The sequence below is a fragment of the Squalius cephalus genome, assembly GCF_949319135.1.
Source record: "Squalius cephalus genome assembly, chromosome: 22".
In the NCBI taxonomy this organism is placed as follows: Eukaryota; Metazoa; Chordata; class Actinopteri; order Cypriniformes; family Leuciscidae; genus Squalius; species Squalius cephalus.
The window spans coordinates 31,371,212-31,396,087 of NC_137143.1; the positions used below are offsets into that span (position 1 = coordinate 31,371,212).

Here is a 24,876-nt window from a genome sequence, read left to right on the forward strand (position 1 = left end):
TTACTGTAAACAGGTTTCCTAATCATTTTTCTACTAAGGACAAGTAGACATTATTTTCTGTGTTAATCTACACTAAACAACAGATGTGAAATATTCCCTATTTCCCTCAAAGCAAAAGCGTTTATGTTTCCAGCGGCACCGGAGCAGTGGAAGTGTCTTTCTCCAGGCCTGTCGTCTCGCCGGAAGCTTTCTGACACTCGGCTGGACGGGAAGAGACGCTGACAAGTGGGAGGATCGTTCGGAAGTTCGTTCCTCCGCCTGGGAGAATTCCCACGGCGCTCCCGTCCGCTACGCAGATGAATCGCACCGTCCGTTGTCATTTCAGCCAGCTCTGGGAAAAAAAGCTAGCTTTTCTCCACCTCGCTTTGTCAAACAGAGGGAAAAAAATGAAGAACGAAAGCAAGATATCCATAGGGGAAGCTTCCTACTGCCGCTCCGCTGACAGCTCTGACAAAATAACCAGCACCCTCATTATTTTATATGCAAACAATGATAAAACGAACTGTATGGAGATGTCATGTTAGACAATCAGCTCGGAGACCCTTGACATGCCGCCCGGCGACTGTAACAAAGTGTCTCGGCTTGCCACGGGCGACACCGCGCTTAATTTGCTGCACAATGTCCCTGTAATTAGATGAATTTGGCTCAGGCAGAGGAAAAGACAGCCAGATCAAGGTCTTGATGAATTAGGGGTCCACTGTCAAGATCAAATCACATTAATCAAGGCGAGCGAGTGTTGAGACAGCTAGTCTCCCCCCAACGCGGCTCTATGTGTGATGAATAGGCTAGCTGCTAGCGGCCCGACCGAATGTATCACCATCAAAATCTGTGAATTTAAATGTAACAGCGCTACTTCGAGAATTCTATCGATTTATTCTGCTCTTTTAAGATAAACCTTCCTTCGAGCCTCAAGACCCCGTTTCAAAAAAGACGAGGAGGGGAGAAAAAAACTCCAAGGTGTTGTATTTAAGGGAAAACAACAAAGTGCAACTTCAAAAACTAGCGCAGCCCACTTTATGTTCTGATTCTACAATACCGCCGCCTGGAAAATTGGAAAATTCACGTGGGACGCATGAAGCTCTGAAGGTCTAGAGGTTAACCTACATTACTGCAGCGGCTCGACACACCTGAACTAGTGCATGCTGGGAAAAACAAGACCTCTGGGCTGGACGGCTGGAGAAATAAAGTACGGAAGATTTCTGTTTGGGGAGCCCAAAGTAAATCCTTAGGAAATAAATCACAGATCTCTGGAATATCTCAACTGTTTCTTCTAGACAGCAAAGAGACCAAATGCTAAAGTCTCTTGATACTTGGATGTGTCTCCTTTCAGACGAGATCTCAACAATGTGCTCAGCTCTTCCAAGACACCAGGTCTGGTTTCCAAGTCTGCAAATGTCAGAGAACTCAATAAGTTCTCATCAATATCTCCCAAGATCAAGTTCAAGTTGCTTTATTGTCATTCCAACCGTACAACAATAGTGTACGGCAGAACGGAATTGTGTTTCTCCAAGCCCAAATGTGCACAATAATTACAAGCATAAATAAGACAACAGCGTAAGGATAGTACAAGCAGGACAACAACAGGTGGACGTAACATACACTATAGATAGAACAAATAACAAATAAACATAAGACAATCTAAAGTAAATACTGAAAATATACAAAAATTATATAAATACTATACACAGTGGGTATAGTGCATATAGTAAGTATATTGCACATAGTGACCTTTGAGGAGAATTTGATGAGAAATATCTGAGCAAAATTGATACTTAAACAAAACAAAACCGAAAGCCCAATGAAGTGTCCTGATTTTCACGTTTTTCCCCAGTAATCTCACATGTATCTCTTCTAGAGTTTCAGCAAAGACCTAATCAATGTGCTCAGCCTTTTGCACCAAAGACTGGTTAAAAGTCCGAGATCTCAATAATAGCTCAAATATTTCTTATCAAATTCTTCCAAGATCAATTTATCTGATCTGGATCAAAACTAAAAACTTAATGTGTCCTGATTCTCTAGTTTCTCCCCAGTAATTTCACGTGTCTCCTCAAGAGTTTGTCAACAACATGCATCAAAAGTCTTAATATGAACTCAATTTCTAATCAAATTCTCCCAAGATCAGATGATCTAAGGTGACACAATGGATACTTAAAACAAAGCTAAGAAATCAAATGTTTGGTTTCTTGTACAGACCGATCATTTCGCTTCATAAGACCTCAATGTGTCGTCAGGAGTTTTTTGTTTTGCCTGTATATGTTTTTTTGACTCTGAAAGTGACGGTAGCCATTGACTTGCATTTTATGAATCATCAAGAACCACGGTTTCAGCTAAAACATCTTTTTACTGTTCTACTGAAGAAGAAAAAAGACACCTACATCTTGGATGGCCTGGCGCATTACACTTGCCTCGTTTACAAAATAAAATGCTCCGAACAAACATATAATCCTCTAAAGTGATCCGGGACGCCATTAAAATAAACCATCCATGTTTCCAATGCTCGGATCCTTATGAAGTCTGTACAGAAACGTAAACAAGCTGTTTAAACTGGACGTGTCAAAGCAAATGTTCTTTCACTCTCCTATTTGTCCTGTTGTAGGCAAACTCAAACGAGTGGACTCTGTCAGAAACTAAACATATCTGTATACTGTATCAGTGTAGACAGCATCAGTCATTATAATCTGAACACACATCTGTATACTGTATCAGTGTATCAGCGTCAGTCATTATAATCTGAACACACATCTGTATACTGTATCAGTGTAGACAGCGTCAGTCATTATAATCTGAACACACATGTGTATACTGTATCAGTGTAGACAGCGTCAGTCATTATAATCTGAACACACATCTGTATACTGTATCAGTGTATCAGCGTCAGTCATTATAATCTGAACACACATCTGTATACTGTATCAGTGTAGACAGCGTCAGTCATTATAATCTGAACACACATCTGTATACTGTATCAGTGTAGACAGCGTCAGTCATTATAATCTGAACACACATCTGTATACTGTATCAGTGTAGACAGCGTCAGTCATTATAATCTGAACACATATCTGTATACTGTATCAGTGTATCAGCGTCAGTCATTATAATCTGAACACACATCTGCATACTGTATCAGTGTATCAGCGTCAGTCATTATAATCTGAACACACATCTGTATACTGTATCAGTGTATCAGCGTCAGTCATTATAATCTGAACACACATCTGTATACTGTATCAGTGTATCAGCGTCAGTCATTATAATCTGAACACACATCTGTATACTGTATCAGTGTATCAGCGTCAGTCATTATAATCTGAACACACATCTGTATACTGTATCAATGTAGACAGCGTCAGTCATTATAATCTGAACACACATCTGTATACTGTATCAGTGTAGACAGCGTCAGTCATTATAATCTGAACACACATCTGTATACTGTATCAGTGTAGACAGCGTCAGTCATTATAATCTGAACACACATCTGTATACTGTATCAGTGTATCAGAGTCAGTCATTATAATCTGAACACACATCTGTATACTGTATCAGTGTATCAGCGTCAGTCATTATAATATGAACACACATCTGTATACTGTATCAGTGTATCAGAGTCAGTCATTATAATCTGAACACACATCTGTACACTGTATCAGTGTAGACAGCGTCAGTCATTATAATCTGAACACACATCTGTATACTGTATCAGTGTAGACAGCGTCAGTCATTATAATCTGAACACACATCTGTATACTGTATCAGTGTATCAGCATCAGTCATTATAATCTGAACACACATCTGTATACTGTATCAGTGTAGACAGCGTCAGTCATTATAATCTGAACACACATCTGTATACTGTATCAGTGTAGACAGCGTCAGTCATTATAATCTGAACACACATCTGTATACTGTATCAGTGTATCAGCGTCAGTCATTATAATCTGAACACACATCCGTATACTGTATCAGTGTAGACAGCGTCAGTCATTATAATCTGAACACACATCTGTATACTGTATCAGTGTAGACAGCGTCAGTCATTATAATCTGAACACACATCTGTATACTGTATCAGTGTATCAGCATCAGTCATTATAATCTGAACACACATCTGTATACTGTATCAGTGTAGACAGCGTCAGTCATTATAATCTGAACACACATCTGTATACTGTATCAGTGTATCAGCATCAGTCATTATAATCTGAACACACATCTGTATACTGTATCAGTGTATCAGCGTCAGTCATTATAATCTGAACACACATCTGTATACTGTATCAGTGTAGACAGAGTCAGTCATTATAATCTGAACACACATCTGTATACTGTATCAGTGTAGACAGCGTCAGTCATTATAATCTGAACACACATCTGTATACTGTATCAGTGTATCAGAGTCAGTCATTATAATCTGAACACACATCTGTATACTGTATCAGTGTCAGTCATTATAATCTGAACACACATCTGTATACTGTATCAGTGTATCAGCGTCAGTCATTATAATCTGAACACACATCTGTATACTGTATCAGTGTAGACAGAGTCAGTCATTATAATCTGAACACACATCTGTATACTGTATCAGTGTAGACAGCGTCAGTCATTATAATCTGAACACACATCTGTATACTGTATCAGTGTATCAGCGTCAGTCATTATAATCTGAACACACATCTGTATACTGTATCAGTGTATCAGCATCAGTCATTATAATCTGAACACACATCTGTATACTGTATCAGTGTATCAGCGTCAGTCATTATAATCTGAACACACATCTGTATACTGTATCAGTGTAGACAGCGTCAGTCATTATAATCTGAACACACATCTGTATACTGTATCAGTGTATCAGTGTCAGTCATTATAATCTGAACACACATCTGTATACTGTATCAGTGTAGACAGCGTCAGTCATTATAATCTGAACACACATCTGTATACTATCAGTGTAGACAGCGTCAGTCATTATAATCTGAACACACATCTGTATACTGTATCAGTGTAGACAGCGTCAATCATTATAATCTGAACACACATCTGTATACTGTATCAGTGTATCAGCATCAGTCATTATAATCTGAACACACATCTGTATACTGTATCAGTGTATCAGAGTCAGTCATTATAATCTGAACACACATCTGTATACTGTATCAGTGTCAGTCATTATAATCTGAACACACATCTGTATACTGTATCAGTGTATCAGCGTCAGTCATTATAATCTGAACACACATCTGTATACTGTATCAGTGTATCAGCGTCAGTCATTATAATCTGAACACACATCTGTATACTGTATCAGTGTAGACAGCGTCAGTCATTATAATCTGAACACACATCTGTATACTGTATCAGTGTAGACAGCGTCAGTCATTATAATCTGAACACACATCTGTATACTGTATCAGTGTATCAGCATCAGTCATTATAATCTGAACACACATCTGTATACTGTATCAGTGTCAGTCATTATAATCTGAACACACATCTGTATACTGTATCAGTGTATCAGCGTCAGTCATTATAATCTGAACACACATCTGTATACTGTATCAGTGTATCAGCGTCAGTCATTATAATCTGAACACACATCTGTATACTGTATCAGTGTAGACAGCGTCAGTCATTATAATCTGAACACACATCTGTATACTGTATCAGTGTAGACAGCGTCAGTCATAATCTGAACACACATCTGTATACTGTATCAGTGTAGACAGTAGGGCTGCACGATATTGGAAAAAAAATTACATTGCGATATTTTTTTCCCAACGATATATATTGCGATATTGCGAGCCATCAATCCAGGCTAAAGTCAATAATTACCATTCCATGATATTAATAATTTCACTAATAAGCAAGCTTCATTACAAGTGACAAAAAGGCCACTTAATATTTTATTCCAAAATTAGAACATATTTCTGTCAGAATTCGGTGAACGTTCTATGCAATCCAACGTGGCGGCGCTCTTAACAGATATTTGTTGTTCATTAGGCTAATTCCTCAAAATAAGTAAAAAAATATATTATTCTCTCTCTCTCTCTCTGTTTTCGGTGCTGATACAGTGACGCGTTCATGTAAACGGCACCTAAAAGCTGTCACAAAGAACCAGCAAAAGTAATGATTATGAATATGTAAAATATTACAATGAGACATTTTAATTGTTTATTAATAAACAAGTGTTTTCTGTAAAGATGAAGTTGACGATACTGACTCGCGATCTTCGCAGCAGTGATCGCGCAGGAGAGAAATGCACTTTTCATACGGATTACATAGTTTTATTTTGTTTTGAATGGTTCCGTTTAAAAGTAGAGATTTCTGTAGATAATAGATATATTTCTATTTTTTTTTTTAGGTGTGTGAGGCGAGTAGGCTACCTTATACGCTGAGTTTTGGTTCATGGATGATAGCTTAAGCTCCAGTTCAGGCGCTGGCGCCTCCGTGACGTGATTATGTCGGCTATATTTACTTTTTATTTATTAAATCCAGGAAATTGGATGATGAAACATTGATTAAAATTAAGATACAATTAATACAAAACGAAATTCGTTTTAAAGAAATGCTTTGTGCTTTCTGTTTGAGGTCTCTGTGAAAGTTTTAAAGCAGTCTTTTAGTGCCGCTTTCAGAGCACTCACGTCCGTAACGGAGAACTGTCACATAACATTGTTTTTTCCTCATGAATGCGAACACGAAAAATAAAAGACTTTTTAAAAAAGACAACCATCCACAACATTATAACACTCCAGCAAAGTACCTCAACATTATAACACTCCAGCAAAGTACCTCTTTTTGGTCAACATCCTCCTTTTTGTAGACGAAATAGTCCCAAATAGCTGATTTTGACTTTCTTTTTGGTACGAAATCATTTATTTTTTATTTTTTATTTTTTTGCAGGCACGCGGAACGTGTATGTCACCCCAGCAAAAAGCAATACAACAAACTCGTGTTTACTGTGTGCTACCCTGGTGCTACCGTTCTCTTAATACACCATGTGTGCTACTACCCTTCACATCGCATTATCCGGCGATGTGACTATCGCTCATTCGCACAACGCAATGTCGATGTTAAAACAGAATATCGTTCAGCCCTAGTAGACAGCGTCAGTCATTATAATCTGAACACACATCTGTATACTGTATCAGTGTAGACAGCGTCAGTCATTATAATCTGAACCCACATCTGTATACTGTATCAGTGTATCAGCGTCAGTCATTATAATCTGAACACACATCTGTATACTGTATCAGTGTATCAGCGTCAGTCATTATAATCTGAACACACATCTGTATACTGTATCAGTGTAGACAGCGTCAGTCATTATAATCTGAACACACATCTGTATACTGTATCAGTATAGACAGCGTCAATCATTATAATCTGAACACACATCTGTATACTGTATCAGTGTAGACAGCGTCAGTCATTATAATCTGAACACACATCTGTATACTGTATCAGTATAGACAGCGTCAATCATTATAATCTGAACACACATCTGTATACTGTATCAGTGTAGACAGCGTCAGTCATTATAATCTGAACACACATCTGTATACTGTATCAGTGTAGACAGCGTCAGTCATTATAATCTGAACACACATCTGTATACTGTATCAGTGTATCAGCGTCAGTCATTATAATCTGAACACACATCTGTATACTGTATCAGTGTATCAGCATCAGTCATTATAATCTGAACACACATCTGTATACTGTATCAGTGTAGACAGCGTCAGTCATTATAATCTGAACACACATCTGTATACTGCATCAGTGTAGACAGCGTCAGTCATTATAATCTGAACACACATCTGTATACTGTATCAGTGTATCAGCGTCAGTCATTATAATCTGAACACACATCTGTATACTGTATCAGTGTATCAGAGTCAGTCATTATAATCTGAACACACATCTGTATACTGTATCAGTGTATCAGCGTCAGTCATTATAATCTGAACACACATCTGTATACTGTATCAGTGTATCAGCATCAGTCATTATAATCTGAACACACATCTGTATACTGTATCAGTGTAGACAGCGTCAGTCATTATAATCTGAACACACATCTGTATACTGCATCAGTGTAGACAGCGTCAGTCATTATAATCTGAACACACATCTGTATACTGTATCAGTGTATCAGCGTCAGTCATTATAATCTGAACACACATCTGTATACTGTATCAGTGTATCAGAGTCAGTCATTATAATCTGAACACACATCTGTATACTGTATCAGTGTAGACAGCGTCAGTCATTATAATCTGAACACACATCTGTATACTGTATCAGTGTAGACAGCGTCGGTGATTGTAATTGGCTTCTATTTGCTTTTGACGCGACTCACATCCAGTGTAGTCAAACGTCTGCTCAAGCCTTAAAGGTAAAAAGTTAAATGAAAGAAATAAATACAAAGTTCTAGCATGAAACTCTAGATGCTGCAAGCTAATAGGTCCTTTTACTCACCTGTTCATAATCACATCGTTATCTATAGGGCGCAGCTGATTGGTTCCTGCCGTATCAGTAGCCAATGAGCTCGCTGCTCAACCTTCAAATACTTGGGTAGCATTTGCCTTAGCAGTGCAGCGCGCTTCAGAAACCCTCCACCTTCCCCAGCTCCACCTGTATAGATCTGCTATGGGTAATTCATGTACGCTATATTGTACAGCAGCAGCATGTCTTACTTGCTCACAGTAGCGTGTTGTGTATGTATTGGCAGTAGTAAGACCAAACATACAACATTGTCCATACCCATTATAATGCCAATCACTCCATGTCATGACAGAAATGAGACTAAGTTTATATTCTCCTTTCCAGATGTTTGATCCCATGAATTGCACTAATCTGTTTCCAGGATGTGAGATTTACCCGGCCTTGAGTGTTTTTTATCTGGCACGGAAACAAGGCGAGGGTTTAAGTGTTTTTAAACGACTAAATCAAGAACTGAATGACGTAGCTCAGTTTTTGCTTTGAATCTCAAAATAATGTGTGCTTCACAATGTCCATTTCAGTCATAAACACACATGCTTTTTATAAATGTTTTCAGCATCAAACACATTGGTTTGGGATCACCTGTGTCTGAGATTACACCGCATTTGAATGTTGCATGTCTGTGCGCTTTCTGACCGCAGGGATAAACAAAGCAGAGGCTTTATTTGCGAGCGCAGGGGTTATTTATATTCACAAACACTGAGAACCAGAGCCAGAAACGGACAGGGCTGCAGGCTTACCCGTGCAAAGCGTGGAGCGCGTGGGGTTCGTAGTGGTATCTCCCCTCATGGTGACGCACGTCGATGGGGATCGGAGAATGGAAAGTTGGGAAGATGTGATGAGGGCCTGAAAAAGAGAAGGAGAAAGAGAGAGAGAGAGAGTTGAGAAAAAGCCAGACTTTCAAAAAATAAATTTCAAAGGCACCAGCGCTACAATAAAGTAACATGAATTTCAGAGCGTGCTGAGCAGTTTCGTGTAAAATATTGGCACTATTACACAAGAGTGGAGGAATAAATAAATAATCAAAGTATCCTAAGAAATCCTACATCCCCAACATAAAAGATATCCAACTGGGCTTTTGACAAAGACCTGCAGCTAGACGCTCTTTGAACTCACACAGATGATGGACGTTATGAAGAGAAAACCCATACGGGATGCAAACTGGGGCTGACAGCACTGGGAGAACATTCCTCGGCCTCGGCTTCGCTGCCTCATGCCAACCGGATCATCTCCCTCCTGAACCGCGTTCCCTACGCTTTACTGGCCCCGACACCAGCTCAAAACGAAGGTGCCAGGGTGACGTGAAATCAGAGGAGGTTCAGCCTTTGAAATCAAACACACTAACTAATGAGAGACTAAAAGCTGTTGCTTGTTGCCTCAGCGTTTTACAGTCTGCCGTTGGCTGGCGTTTCTTTTCATCATAACTCCTTTGGCTGGATCGTTTTATTTGAGCCCAAAGAGAATCAGAATCAGCACTTTTCTGTAATAAAGCCTCCGTTGGCTCGGGACGTCCCGTTAAAGGTCAACAGGGCTTCATTAGCAGTTATGATAATGGGAAACCACAGTTGATGTTTGGGTGCAGCCGCACTAACTTTATAGTGCCATATGAGAAGAGCTGGTTGCAATGTTAAAGTCTTAACTAGCTTTTCTTTCTAATTAGTCTTTATTGAGCTCATTGTTTCTGGCTAAATCAATACATGATGTTAGTTAACTACGTGATTTGTATTATCTTAGAACTGTACATTTCTTACATTTCACAGTCACCTCTGATGACAGATTACTCTAAATTGTAATGTAAAAACATGCATTTTCTGTAAAGCTGCTTTGAAACAATATGTATTGTGAAAAGCGCTATACAAATAAATGTGAATGAATGCATGAATGCAGATCCTTCAATCTTTTCATGCCCAGTGAAAAAAAAAAAAAAAAAACTGATAGAAAAACAAACGAGTTTCTATATGCATCAGCTATGAACACTGGTACTATTAATGCTTGACTTGGCAGGAATGAGAGGAGGGTCAGTGAATCAGCTGATCTCTGGACTGTATTAACATTCTTTGGGGCGGTAGCAGTGGGAGGGTGAGGGGTGACCCGGGGAGGTCAGGGGTCACGGGTCATTATCTACACCTGGGGTTCTCAGCAGCTCCTCCAGAGGATTCATACACTCAACAGAACCAGTGTGAGTCAGCAGTCTCTCTTTCTCTCTCTCTCTGCTTCTTTGTCACTGTGTTCCCCTTCAGAATGGCAGACAAGACCGTCCCAAAGGACAGTAAATGACCCGCTGCCTTTCCTGTCTCTCTCTCTCTCTTCATATTTACATAATGTAAAACTTAAAAGGATAGTGCACCCAAAAACTAAAAGTGAAATCATTTAATCACCTTCATGTGTTCCAAACCTTAATGACTTTTCTTTCTCTGTGGAACATAAAAGGAGACATTTAGCAGAATGGTGGTGGAAAATTTTCATTTCTTTTCCTCACACACACAACCAGGGCTTGACATTAAAGGGATAGTTCACCCAAAAATTAAAATTCTGTCATCATTTACTCACCCTCAAGTTGTATCAAACCTGTATGAATTTCTTTTTTCTGCTGAACACAAAAGAAGATATTTTGAAAAATGTCTGTAACCAAACAGTTGAGGGTGAGTAAATGATGACAGAATTTTCATTTTTGGGTGAACTATCCCTTTAACGTTTTTTGCTCACCAGCCACTGTGGCTAGTGAATTTCCAAAGTTACTAGCCACACTTTCACTGGCCACAATTTTGACATCGATACCATGGGGAAAACTGCCATATAGATATTTTTTATATTATCTCATAATTTGGCAGTAGGTTTATTAGGCTGCTGTCACTTTAAGACCTGACGCACGGATCCGTTTTACTGTTACACATGCGTTTTCTTTCTCAACTGTTTATGTTCACGTAAAACATAACTGACTGTGTTTATGTGAATACTCGCCAAGACTGGCATTTTGACATTATTTTGTGTGTATTTGACTGTTTAAGCGCAATAAGCAGCGAAAAAGAACTCAATTTAGTACCGAGAGGCGGCTTTATGAACGCACTTTGGGTGTGAGCGAAAAAAATCTGCGGGAATGAGTAAAATGATGAGCAATACGCGCAATCCCACGCTGAAATTCAAGCCCTGTAACACCAACAATATTCATCCGGAGCAAATGAAAGTAGTGGAAAATTATAGGAGCAAATGAAAGTTCTGAGGAAAATGAGTATTGGAAGCATTTCAGATATTTCAGTATAACCCTAACAACACTACATTGCACTTAGTTAATTATTTCAGATGACTTTTTACCACATGACTTCAGAAAGCTCCTTTTAAGGTGTTTTTTGGTCCTTTTTAGCCCCGGCCTTTGTTGTATGGAAAATAGCAGCGTGACATTCTGCTAAACATCTAATTTTGTTCTACACAAGAAAGAACGAAGAAGGAAGAACCACATGAAAGTGATTAATGGACATCATTGCTTTACTTTTTAGGTGATCTTCCCCTTTAACTTGCCTTCAAGATTAGTTTGTTTGAGTAAACTCAGCATGTTCTGTTCTGATCTTAAAGTTTGTCTGCAGAGTCACACATTTACACACAGGACACATAAATTCTGTACATCTGACGTGACTATAAGCAATCTTTACTTATGTCTACAGTATTCGGCCTGTTTTTTAAAAAATAATTTAGCACAAAGCAGCAATGCGTGACTAGCTGAAGTCATGTGCTGTCTTTATAGTAGTTATTTGTCATGGAAAATGCCTCAGGTTCCCTTTAATTGATGAAAAACACCATAAAAACACACCTGACATGTGCAACCGTAATGCCACACAGCTGTTGAAAAAACAACAGAGTTCTGGAGCATCTAAACACTGGGTCTGACATGCAATTCTGACCTTTAACTAGTGAGAAAAGGAAACTTGACTGAGATCTTGCCTGTAGAAGGCCTGTAAAGAGTATAATCATGCTGGGTGTGAGAGGCACGCTAGCGTCCACATTCATCGCCCGGTCGCAGTTAATGCCCCATTACTAATGCAGCGGGTGAATTACTGGATGGGAAGAGAGGTCGAGGACAAAGAGAAAGAGTGAAGTGGGTCAGCAGAACATGACGGAGCCGCTGCTGGGATTCTCATGGACCACCGCATGAATCCTAATCACTCGGGTCCGGTTAAGACGACTTTAATCACGATGTTGCTCGATGCAAAAATAAAACACAAACTGGGGTAATTGGAAGCATGAAAAATACACAACTTAAACCCAAACACTGCAGAACGTTTGCAGTGGCGTAAACACTCCCGACCAAAATAAGACGGCGGCGAACGTGAACCCGCCCCGGTCCCTGTCATTAAAACGACACGTTACCCCGCAGCCTCATTCATCTGTGCCCGCCCTCAATTATCCACATTACCACTGTTATTTCCAGCCGTCGCATTTTTCATGTCAGCACAAACACCCACCCCGTTTGTGACCCGCTCTCGTCCAGGCCCCCGTCACCGGAGGAGCGGGCAGGATTATTCGATCATGCCGACAGCTCCATTGTTCCTCCGCAACGGGAAGAACAAAAGAGGATCGCTCTGGAGAGTTCAAGAGGCACGTTTACCAGCCTCACTGAGCTCTATCCCCCAGGGCTGCGGCGCGCAGTGGAGTTTCCGCCAAGACCCTCGCATCTATTAGTTTTTAGGTGATAACATTTGTTTTCACATCTGGGGGAACGGCACAGCGGGGTGCCGCACTTTTTCAGTGTCGGGCTGCGCGCATGACGACTCTCTCGTGCACTTCTTCACCTGGCCGATGCTTGGCGTTCAAAGGCGGAGCATTTCTACACTCTTGAAAATTAAAGTTCCCAAAAGGGGTTAAAAGCACCATTTTTGGTTTCGAAACAATCATTTTTCCACTATCTGTGCAATGGTTACATGGACGGTTCTTTATTGAACCATCAATGCCAATAAGGATAAAAGTCATCCATTTTAACTCTTTCTGATGTCAAACAGCTGTGAATATTCTCAGTTTGATTCTGAACGGCACACAACTCTGATATCCTAAAATGTAGGAGAATTTGTTCGCATGCAATTAGTTATATATATGAAAATAAAACATAAACAGAGAGTTAACCCTTCTGAAAAGAAAAACAGCTTAAACCATCCTAAGGTGGCTTGCTGGTCCAAGCCGGTTTATTGAGCACATGCTCAACTAAAGCATCTTAGGCAAGAGCGAAGAGGGTCTTGATCAGATAAACGTTGTCCCTCTTAACTCTAAACGCCTCTTTCTGATGTCATTCATCTTTGAATATTCGGGCCAAACAAACACAACCCCTCTCGTCTTTGTTGTACCCTAATCCCAGGATCTAAAGGGGGTAAATGGTTTCGTTTTACAGGAAGTACTCAGCAACAATAATGGCCCTTTGAGTGGCCGGGGTCTTAGAGCGCAATTAAAAAGCTTTTGGGCATTACTCATAGAATCAGGAGGGGAAATTAGACAGGAAATTCCTGTAGAATAAGCTGGCCTCAGGCCTAACCAAACATCACCATGCCATCCACTACACACCAGCAGACCCAGCGCTGCAGTGCATTCTGGGATTTGACCTGCTAACACTGGGTCATGCAAAACTAGGATAGAATAAGGTCCCTTTTAAGTCATGAGTGTGAGTTTGAATTAATTAGCAACAAAGCACAGGAAGTTGAATTAGAATGACAGGAAGAGGAATCTATCTATCTATCTATCTATCTATCTATCTATCTATCTATCTATCTATCTATCTATCTGTCTGTCTGTCTGTCTGTCTGTCTGTCTGTCTGTCTGTCTATCTGTCTGTCTGTCTGTCTGTCTGTCTGTCTGTCTGTCTATCTATCTATCTATCTATCTATCTATCTATCTATCTATCCATCCATCCAATCAAGCCATCCAATCTATCTATCTATCTATCTATCTATCTATCTATCTATCTATCTGTCTGTCTGTCTGTCTGTCTGTCCGTCCGTCCGTCCGTCCGTCCGTCCGTCCGTCCGTCCGTCCGTCCGTCCATCCATCCATCCATCTATCTATCTATCTATCTATCTATCTATCTATCTATCTATCTATCTATCTATCTATCTATCTATCCATCCATCCAATCAAGCCATCCAATCTATCTATCTATCTATCTATCTATCTATCTATCTATCTATCTATCTATCTGTCTGTCTGTCTGTCTGTCTGTCTGTCTATCTATCTATCTATCTATCTATCTATCTATCTATCTATCTATCTATCTATCTATCCATCCATCCATCCAATCAAGCCATCCAATCAATCTATCTATCTATCTATCTATCTATCTATCTATCTATCTATCTATCTATCTATCTATCTATCTATCTATCTATCTATCTATCTATCTATCTATCTATCTATCTATCCAATCCATCCATCCATCCATCCATCCATCCATCCATCCATCCAATATCTATCTGGCCTATACTGTAAACCTTCAAACTTTCAAGCTTTCTAAACTTATTTTTTAGCGCAATTTTCCACCGGACAAATTGCGATTGTTAACTCATGATTTCTGTTCTGTGCGTCTGTGCGCACCAATCTTGCACTTCTATCTACTCCTCAACCAGACCACCTAGAGACTTCGGGTTTTCGGCATTATGTTAAGGAAGGTCTAATCTCGGGAACGCACAAAAAAAATCCAGGAAAAGATTTACTATCTCTTAGTGTTGTGATCCCATGAGGTGAGAAAATTGCGCTAAAACACTCACTGAGTTTTTATTACTTGTTTCTTCTTCAGATGTTCAAACAAGGCTTTGTCAAACCAACATGCAAATGTTGGTCTTGACAAACTTCACTTGTCTAATAAAAAATTACAGTTGAATTACAATTAATTTTATTGCATCCCGTTTATAACCTCAACTCAAATTCAGAAACTGAATTGGAGTGTAATAAGGATTCTTAAGTCAATTCTAAACGATGCACAACCCTGACGTCTTGCAGTTTTGGGAGCATTATATTGTGTGCAATTAGTTATTTATGGAAATGAAACATAAGCGGAGAGTTAACCTTTCTGAAAAAAAAAAAAATAGCTTAAACCAGCCTAAGATGGTTTCAGGGGTGCGTTTCCCAAAAGCATCGTTAGCCAACTATGGTCGCAAGTTCCATTGAACTCTATTGGTAACGACAGAACATGCGACCATAGTTGGTTTTGGGAGACGCACCCCAGGCTGGTCTGTTTTGATGGTTTTGCACACCCGATCAGCTAAACCACATAACCAGCAAACCTTCTTAGGCTAATTTAAGCATTTTTTTCTCAACAGGCATCACTTCTAAATCCTGTTAACTTAAGTCTCTAGTAAGCCCAGCGTGCTGGAGGTAAAACAGAAGGACAAACAGAGAGTGAGACGTGTGTTGTTAGCATGCTGTTTGTGTAATCTAGGTACTTAAGACCGCAAGAGTCTCTAAGACTGATTACTGCACGTCGTGATCGGCCCGCCACCTCAAGCCCCTGATTTATCACCTCTGCTCGTAATAGTGCTGCTTAACACACAGGTTTGTCCAGATTAAGTAATTACCTTAAAGCTGAAGTTTATTATCTTTAAGACTAGTGCTATGATAAAAAGAGCCCTGTCGGAGAGACAGAGAGAGCAGAGGCGCTGATGGCGAATGAATAAGGGCGATAATTAAAATGCGATGCATTAAAGTGGCGTTTCTGCGGGCGCCGTCAGCGCTCAGGGTTTCTTACATTCATATTAGCCCTGCAGAACCGCTCCGAGGGGGCGACGGGATAACAGCTGGCCCAGCGCTGCAGCTGAAGCCAGGAATTACTCTAGTGCACATCTGTAAATTAAACCAGGCTCATTTAGAAAAACAGCACGATTGCACCTGAATCCATCCATTGTGTTTTTGTGGGGTCACGGGTAACTAGACTCTTGACTAGTGCGTGGTTTAAGCTGCTTTACTTCACTTAAAGTCAATATGAAACACCTTTGACTTGCGTAATTAGTGGACTGCCAAGGCTGATATATCGGCTGATATTCGGCTCTTTTTTTTTTTTTTTTGCCGTGAAGTGTCGGACTTTTGTTTTGACATCACCAGGACTTTTATTTTGAAATCGTTAATGTAATTTTCCCGTCTTCATTAGTTTACGGTCTTTGTTTAACAGTTAAATTTGACAAAATTAGATAAAACTCTTATAGAAAGAAAGCGAACGCTATAATATATTCTCATATACCATCACCATTCAGCAAATATGCATCTATATTATTTGTATAAACATTTAATTATATGAACCTTGCAAACTTTGGCAAAATCCAGCAGTTAGGTCTTACATTATATAATATAATAATATAATCAAACAGTTTCTGTCAAAAGTAAAAATTTACAGATTTATTTATCACATTCAAATATTTTTTTTTACACTGATATATTTTCGAATTAATTATTTCTAATTCAGTAAACATGTAAAAAATATACAGTGAAGCATGCAAATCTTTTAATTAAAAAGTGTGATATCACATCTATCAGCTTTAAATCGCCCACCTTCCTTTTTTAAGATATCGGCATCAAAAAAATCCATATCAGTCGATCACCATCTGTAATATAATTTAAGTTTTATTCATGTTGATTTAAAGCCGGATGTTTGGTGTCATGTAACAGCGCGAGGTCAAGACGAGCATCCTTGTGTCTCTGATGGATGGCTGTACGAGCACAGAATAGCTCCTGTTCACGCTCTCCGGCGCTCGTCTCTGGCTCTTGAGGATCACAATAGTGAGAAGAACTAAAATAGAGCATGTGGACGATCAGCACCCAGAAGCGCCGGAGCGGACAGGACACCGCGGGACAGGACGCTGGCCAGACGCAGGACGGGTCTCTGTTATCACTGGACAGTGTGTTCAGACACAGGAGGACAGGACTGAGTGACTGATAGTGTTCGTTATGCCTGTTGGAAAAGACATCTTAAGATGCTAATTGTGTTTTGGAACATTAGTTGACCATTCGTTAGTTGACTGTCTAATGTAAATGGCTTTGAGTAGCTTGTAACTTGTTTGTTTGATGCTCCAAGATGATCTGATGATGTTCCAAAACAGTTTATTAATTATTTTTAGTACTATTGCTTATTAATTTATATAGCTAAAAATAGTATTTTTTTTAACTAACAATCATTTTCTGATAAGAAATATACTGTATATATAATAGTAATAATAAAAATAAAAATAATTATTGTTTTAAATATTTTAGTAATTACTATTTTTAAATATTATAATTATAAATAATTATATTAAATATTAAATAAAATATTAAACAAAATATGATGATATGATTTGTATATGACTATACAAATATTATTATTGTAATATTTCACTGTAAAACAAACAAATGTGTATTTAAGAAAAATAATATAATATTTATTTTATTTTACAGCACAACTTTAAAATTACAATACTAATATTTTTGTCTGTCTCTGAAACATGCAGCGCATTTATTTATTTAATTAAATCGCAGCCATATCGCAGCTTCGATTGTATTTTGATTAATCGTGCAGCCCTAATATGTTATTTTCTTGCATAAAAACACTGTAAATATGAGAAATAGCTTAATAATTTGCAGATTACACAGTGTCTCAACAAGACAAAAAAGTTTAATAGTAATATTTCTGTCAACGCTAAAAGTGAAAATGGTGCACAAAACAATTTTGGACCAATGAGAGATTGCTGTGGGTGGAGCTACAGAATACAAGGACATTTAAATACACAAAGCGCCAGACCAAACTGACTCGTGACTGAAAGAGATGCAAATATTCCAGGGAAGAATCTCCTCAATCTGAGCGCTAATCCTCGAGCTGCACTTTTTCTATGAGATGCAAACTCAAGATGCAATGCAAACTCTGAACATCTGCACTGAAATGTCCGGGCAAATTCGAATCCCTTTCAGAACTTGGGTTTATTTTATAAAGTGACTCACAGTGGATCTTCATTCGGTCTCATGTCGCTCCCATAATCTCACAGAAGAAGGTTTTTCTCTGGCATGTGAAGCTCTGAATGAGAAACATCTGTCGGGTGCAGTCAGTCTCGCTCGAAGCAGAGGATTGTGGGTAATCAGCACACTTTGCAGGAGGGCCCCACGTTTACTGTGTGTTCTGACTCTTCAGAAAAAGACTCTCACAAGAATCTTTCGTCTGTCGATTTCCTTTCTTTGTATAGGTTTGATATTTGCTGAGGCGTTTTGTGGCACTTCATCATGTTTAGATCTGGCCAAGGGCTGTAAAATCAATGTTTGCATGGTGCAAATAGAAGCCAAAGGTTAAATACTTGAGTATATACTTGTCAAATTCAGCTCCACACAAACTCTAATCCCTCTAAGCGAAGTGCAAAGTTGATCTAAGTCTTTCTGGACTGCTCATAAACACTTCTCAAACATGGTTTAGATGCTCTCTACAAAACGGCCTTTTGACCTTTATGACTTTCTGCTCAAATTCAACATCTTTATGCTTTATTCGCGTAATACAAATGAGTGCATTTATGAACTGAACACACATGCCGCAATGCCGTAAAACAGTGAGAAACAGCCCAAAATGTATGTAAAAGTATGAACAATTTAGTCTGCATGCATATAAGTGTTGAAAAAGGTTGAAAAAAGCCGACAGGTCATTCTCGTATTGATGAAATACACGAATAAAACATTGTTTACTGACAAAATGTGCTTTCTGAAAAACTTATATCGTTTTTAATGGTGCAATTTGAATAAAATTGACAACTGGAAATCCTTTACTCTTATTTGTGTAAAAAAAAAAAAGTGACAAAAAAAAAAAAAAGCACGCATTTCCAGACTAAAATCAATTAAACGCTCATTGAACTCGTTCACCCCTGGTTTGATCTTCAGGTGTGCGGGTCCATTTAAAAAAAAAGAAAATTAGATTAAAATTTCTCCCCAGAGAAGCAAAGACAGAAAAATAAAAGGTATTACAGATCTCTGATGTCTGTCTGGAGCATCGTGAACGATTAATTGAAGCTGTTTAATTGAATAATTAACTCCAGTGCTGACAGTTAGCATTGCTTAAGGCAGAACGCGTCGATTAATGAGAGACGAGCCCGTTGACCCTGTTTCGTCGTGGCCTGGTTTGGGACACACTGTAATTAGCTTTTACACTCTCGTGTGTCGAGCCGAAGACGAAGCGTGCAGCCGCTGTGATAAACCTCAGAGTGTGTTACTACTAAACTAACTAGTCTTTAGCTTCGCTCCTACTTGCTTTAGTGCACTATTTCAAAGCTAGTAATGGTTGGACTTTTTGTTGGTGTGAAAATCAGCAAAAGATGACAAATGTAGAATCTTTCAAAAGACAATATTTGTAGTTTTGAATGTCTATGAAACACACACTGCATATAAAAAAATATTTTAAAAATTATTTGTGCAATAAAAAAAAAATAGCTTCAAGTTTGCTGTATTGTTTATAAGTTTGCACAATTTGACCAAAAAAGGTTATGTCAATATTACTTTAAAATAATAATTATTATTATAAGTAGTACATAATGTTATTAAACAAAATAAATATTATTATTGTAATATTTAACTGTAAAAAATGTATTTAAGGAAAGTTATAAATAATAGTAACATTAATGACAATAATTTTATTTTACAGTTCAGTTACAATAGTAATATTTTTTGACTGTCTCTGAAACACAGTACTTGCATTTATTAAACAATTATATTTCATTATAGCGCAGCCCTTCCCATTTGCTCATTTTTTAATTGCAATTTCTTGCATTAAAAACACTGCAAATAAATGGGAAGCTCTGAATTGTAATTTCGGCATATTTACACAGTGACCCAGCAAGACACAGAGCTAAAAGTGTAGTAGTTTAGTAGATAATCATCAGCACCGGAGTTAATTATTGTTAATTAAACATCTATTTAAGAGCTAGTAATGGTTGGACGTTTTGTTAAATTGAGAAATCTTGAATCTGTGCATATGTCATGCTTTGCAGCTCAACAAAAAGTGAATTAAACACGTGCAGTAAAAATCAGTAGCAGTCTGTGAGTGACTTTAATCTGAGAGAGAGAGAGAGAAAATATTGGCTTTATGGCACTATTTAAAAGCTAGTAATGGTTGGACATTTTGTTGAAGTGACCTGATCTAAAAACTACACTTAAGTCTTGAATCTACACTGCTTATGTCATGCATTACAACTCAAAAAGTGAATTAAACATGCAATCTGTGACTTTAGTGTGAAGCTGAGAGAGTACAAATAACTGTGCTTTATAAAACCATCAAATTAAAACTAATCGAAAGACAAAAAGCGTGTTTTCCTGCTTGGGTTCCTGTAATTCTGCCCGCTCTCTGGGAATGTCCTGATGAAGGTCCCGCGCTCGCAGGGGTTTGGAGGCGTTACGAGGGTCTGATTATGAAATGAGAGCACAACAACAGGATCCATGAGGTGACCCCCCACATCTCGGGACGGGCGAGTGGGACCTCATTGGATTTTCCTCTCTAATAACAGAGCATGAGTGCGTCAGGGGTGATGTGACCACACTCATTACAAACACTGTAATTACATTCGGGAAGACCGAGGGTCTCATGTTTGGCATCTCATTCCTTACAACCGAGACTAGAAATGCGTGGAAAATTTGAAGGGAGATTGTTTGGTTGTATATACTGTATGTATATATAACAATGCACAAATGAAAACCTGGTCTAGGCATGAGTCTATATCCGAATTATTATTGATTCAAGAATCATTCGTTGTTCATGATCCTTTGAATCATGCCAAGCAGGAAAAGTTCATCAAATGTACTTTCTGTACTTGCAGATAGACAGATATAATGATGGAACGACAAAAAGGATGGGTATAGACAGAATGGCAGAACATATAGAAGGATAGAGAGAGACAGTTTGGATAGATAAACAGAATGGATAGACAGAAAGCTGAAACGATAGAGAGAATGCCAGAATGGATGGATAGACAAAACAGAGAGGTTGACAGAACAGACAGATAGACAGAATGAGACAGAATGCTTGAATGGATAGACAGACAGAAAGACAGGAAGGATAAATAGACGGAATGAGAAAACGGATAAGTAGACAGAATGATAGAGAGAATGGACAGATAGACAGAATGGATAGATAGGCAGAAGGATAGAGAAAAAACGCCAGAATCGATATATAGACAGAATGGACAGATAGAGAGAATGGATAGACAAACAGAACGATAGTCAAAATGCCATAATGGATAGAGACAGAATGGATGGATAGACAGAAGGATAGAGAGAAAACACCAGAATGGATAGGGAGACAGGACAGATAGACAGACCAACAAGAAGGATAGATTGACAGAATGGACAGATAGATAGATAGATAGATAGATAGATAGATAGATAGATAGATAGACAGATAGATAGATAGATAGATAGATAGATAGATAGATAGATAGATAGATAGACAGATAGATAGATAGATAGATAGATAGATAGATAGACAGATAGACAGATAGATAGATAGATAGATAGATAGATAGATAGATAGACAGGTAGAATGGACAGGCAGTCAGATAGATAGATAGATAGATAGATAGATAGATAGATAGATAGATAGATAGATAGATAGATAGATAGATAGATAGATAGATAGATAGATAGATAGATAGATAGATAGATAGAATGGACAGACAGTCAGATAGATAGATAGATAGATAGATAGATAGATAGATAGACAGACAGACAGACAGACAGACAGACAGACAGATAGACAGATAGATAGATAGATAGATAGATAGATAGATAGATAGATAGATAGATAGATAGATAGATAGATAGATAGAATGGACAGACAGTCAGATAGATAGATAGATAGATAGATAGATAGATAGATAGATAGATAGATAGATAGATAGATAGATAGATAGAATGGACAGACAGTCAGATAGATAGATAGATAGATAGATAGATAGATAGATAGATAGATAGATAGATAGATAGACAGACAGACAGACAGACAGACAGATAGACAGATAGATAGATAGATAGATAGATAGATAGATAGATAGATAGATAGATAGATAGATAGATAGATAGAATGGACAGACAGTCAGATAGATAGATAGATAGATAGATAGATAGATAGATAGATAGATAGATAGATAGATAGATAGAATGGACAGACAGTCAGATAGATAGATAGATAGATAGATAGATAGATAGATAGATAGATAGATAGATAGATAGATAGATAGAATGGACAGACAGTCAGATAGATAGATAGATAGATAGATAGATAGATAGATAGATAGATAGATAGATAGATAGATAGATAGATAGATAGAATGGACAGACAGTCAGATAGATAGATAGATAGAATGGACAGATAGAGAGAATGGATAGACAAACAGAACGATAGTCAAAACGCCATAATGGATAGAGACAGAATGGATGGATAGACAGAAGGATAGAGAGAAAACACCAGAATGGATAGGGAGACAGGACAGATAGACAGACCAACAAGAAGGATAGATAGACAGAATGGACAGATAGATAGATAGATAGATAGATAGATAGATAGATAGATAGATAGACCGATAGATAGATAGATAGATAGATAGATAGATAGATAGATAGATAGATAGATAGATAGATAGATAGATAGATAGATAGATAGAATGGACAGACAGTCAGATAGATAGATAGATAGATAGATAGAATGTACAGACAGTCAGATAGATAGATAGATAGACAGACAGACAGACAGACAGACAGACAGACAGACAGACAGATAGATAGATAGATAGATAGATAGATAGATAGATAGATAGATAGATAGAATGTACAGACAGTCAGATAGATAGATAGATAGACAGACAGACAGACAGACAGACAGACAGACAGACAGACAGACAGACAGACAGACAGACAGATAGATAGATAGATAGATAGATAGATAGATAGACAGACAGATAGATAGATAGATAGATAGATAGATAGATAGACAGATAGACAGATAGATAGATAGATAGATAGATAGATAGATAGATAGACAGACAGAAACTGAGCCAGAGACTCACAAAAACCATCAGTCCCGCCACTCTGATGACATCATCGCATTGAGCCCCTGGATGGGCTCGTGCCGCGGGACATCCCGACACTTCACTGGAGAGCGGAGCCACTCGTTTGAGGAACTCTCGTCTCGGCACAAAGGGCCTCATTCAGCAGCGCATCTTTTGTCAGCCAAGAGGGTACAGATTTAGTGGAAGCGATCCGAGCTCCCCCTGCGTTCCAGCGCTTGTCCCAGAGGAACTCGCTGAGTCTTTATGAGGCCCAGAGGAGCTCGGGACGAGGATTTACATAACCAATAAACACTGACCCGTTCATCTCAATCGGAGCTTCCCCATCACACTCTGCTCGGTGTTCTGGGGCCGGTTCACTTGTGAGACTAGCTCTGAGAAGTGTGCGAGTGCGATTCTTAAACAGTTCTCAAACATTATCTTGTTTTTTCTTGAAAATGACAGTTCGTATCAAGCCGAAGACTCACTGATCAACTTCAAAGTACTCGTGCACATCTCTAGCAATATATGAGTGTGTTATATTTACTCTTAAGAAAAGCTTCTATATAGAACCTTTTAGGGCTTCCCATCACTTTATGGATTTAGTTTTAATTTGTTTTCATTCATTTTCTATTTTATCTCTCTGGTGCTGCTTTTGGCGGTCAAAAATGACATCTTTTAATTTTTTTATTTAAAAGAAATTAATGTACTATATTTTAGTTCGATAATGTTTTTTATTTAATATTCTGTGTTTTTAAAGGGGATTTTATGGTACCAAATTATATTTATGGAAAATATATGATCCATTTATTACCTGTTAATCATTTTTTGAGCATAGACCTGAAAATGAAATTTCCAACTTTAACTGTTGTAAATCTTGAATGCTTTGGAGCACAGATTTAAATTTGGCAGATAATGAAGTGAATGTTTTTTTAAAAAAAAGTTCAACTAAAAAAAAAAAAGTTATTTAAGTTAAAGTTTATTATGAAAATGCATACAAATGCATAGCATATATTGTATATGAAATATATATTTTCCAAAACATGTTTTACTCTAAAACTGTGAGAAAGTCAAAGTCATAAATCTAAACAAGTTGTGTTCCAAATTTGAGGTTGATATCTCAAAAAAAATCAGTAAGATTGTGTTTAGCTGCAGTACCAAACGCTTCCACTAGAGGAAATTTGCTTCCCATTTGTTTCCAATGCGCTCAGTTTTGACCAGGAACAATACAAGTGGGAAAAAAATGTTAGGATCATTTTATCTTTTCGAATCCCATCCATGATTTGTTTTGTCTTCACATAGCAAGTGCCAAAACCTTTACCAAGTTTCATACCATTCAAATGAAGTAAAAAATTATAAAAAAACAAAA

The 24,876-nt window shown here is 38.1% G+C and overlaps 1 protein-coding gene across 1 annotated transcript in view; it reads right to left on the reverse strand.

Annotated features, from left to right (window-relative positions):
* The window catches only part of gli2b (GLI family zinc finger 2b), an 88,567-nt gene that overhangs the window by 32,578 nt on the left and 31,113 nt on the right, over nt 1–24,876 (reverse strand). Inside the window, exon 3 of the mRNA XM_079857792.1 lies at nt 9,246–9,351. Within this exon, the coding sequence (XP_079713918.1) occupies nt 9,246–9,351 (106 nt within the window). The remainder of the gene's footprint in view (nt 1–9,245; nt 9,352–24,876) is intronic.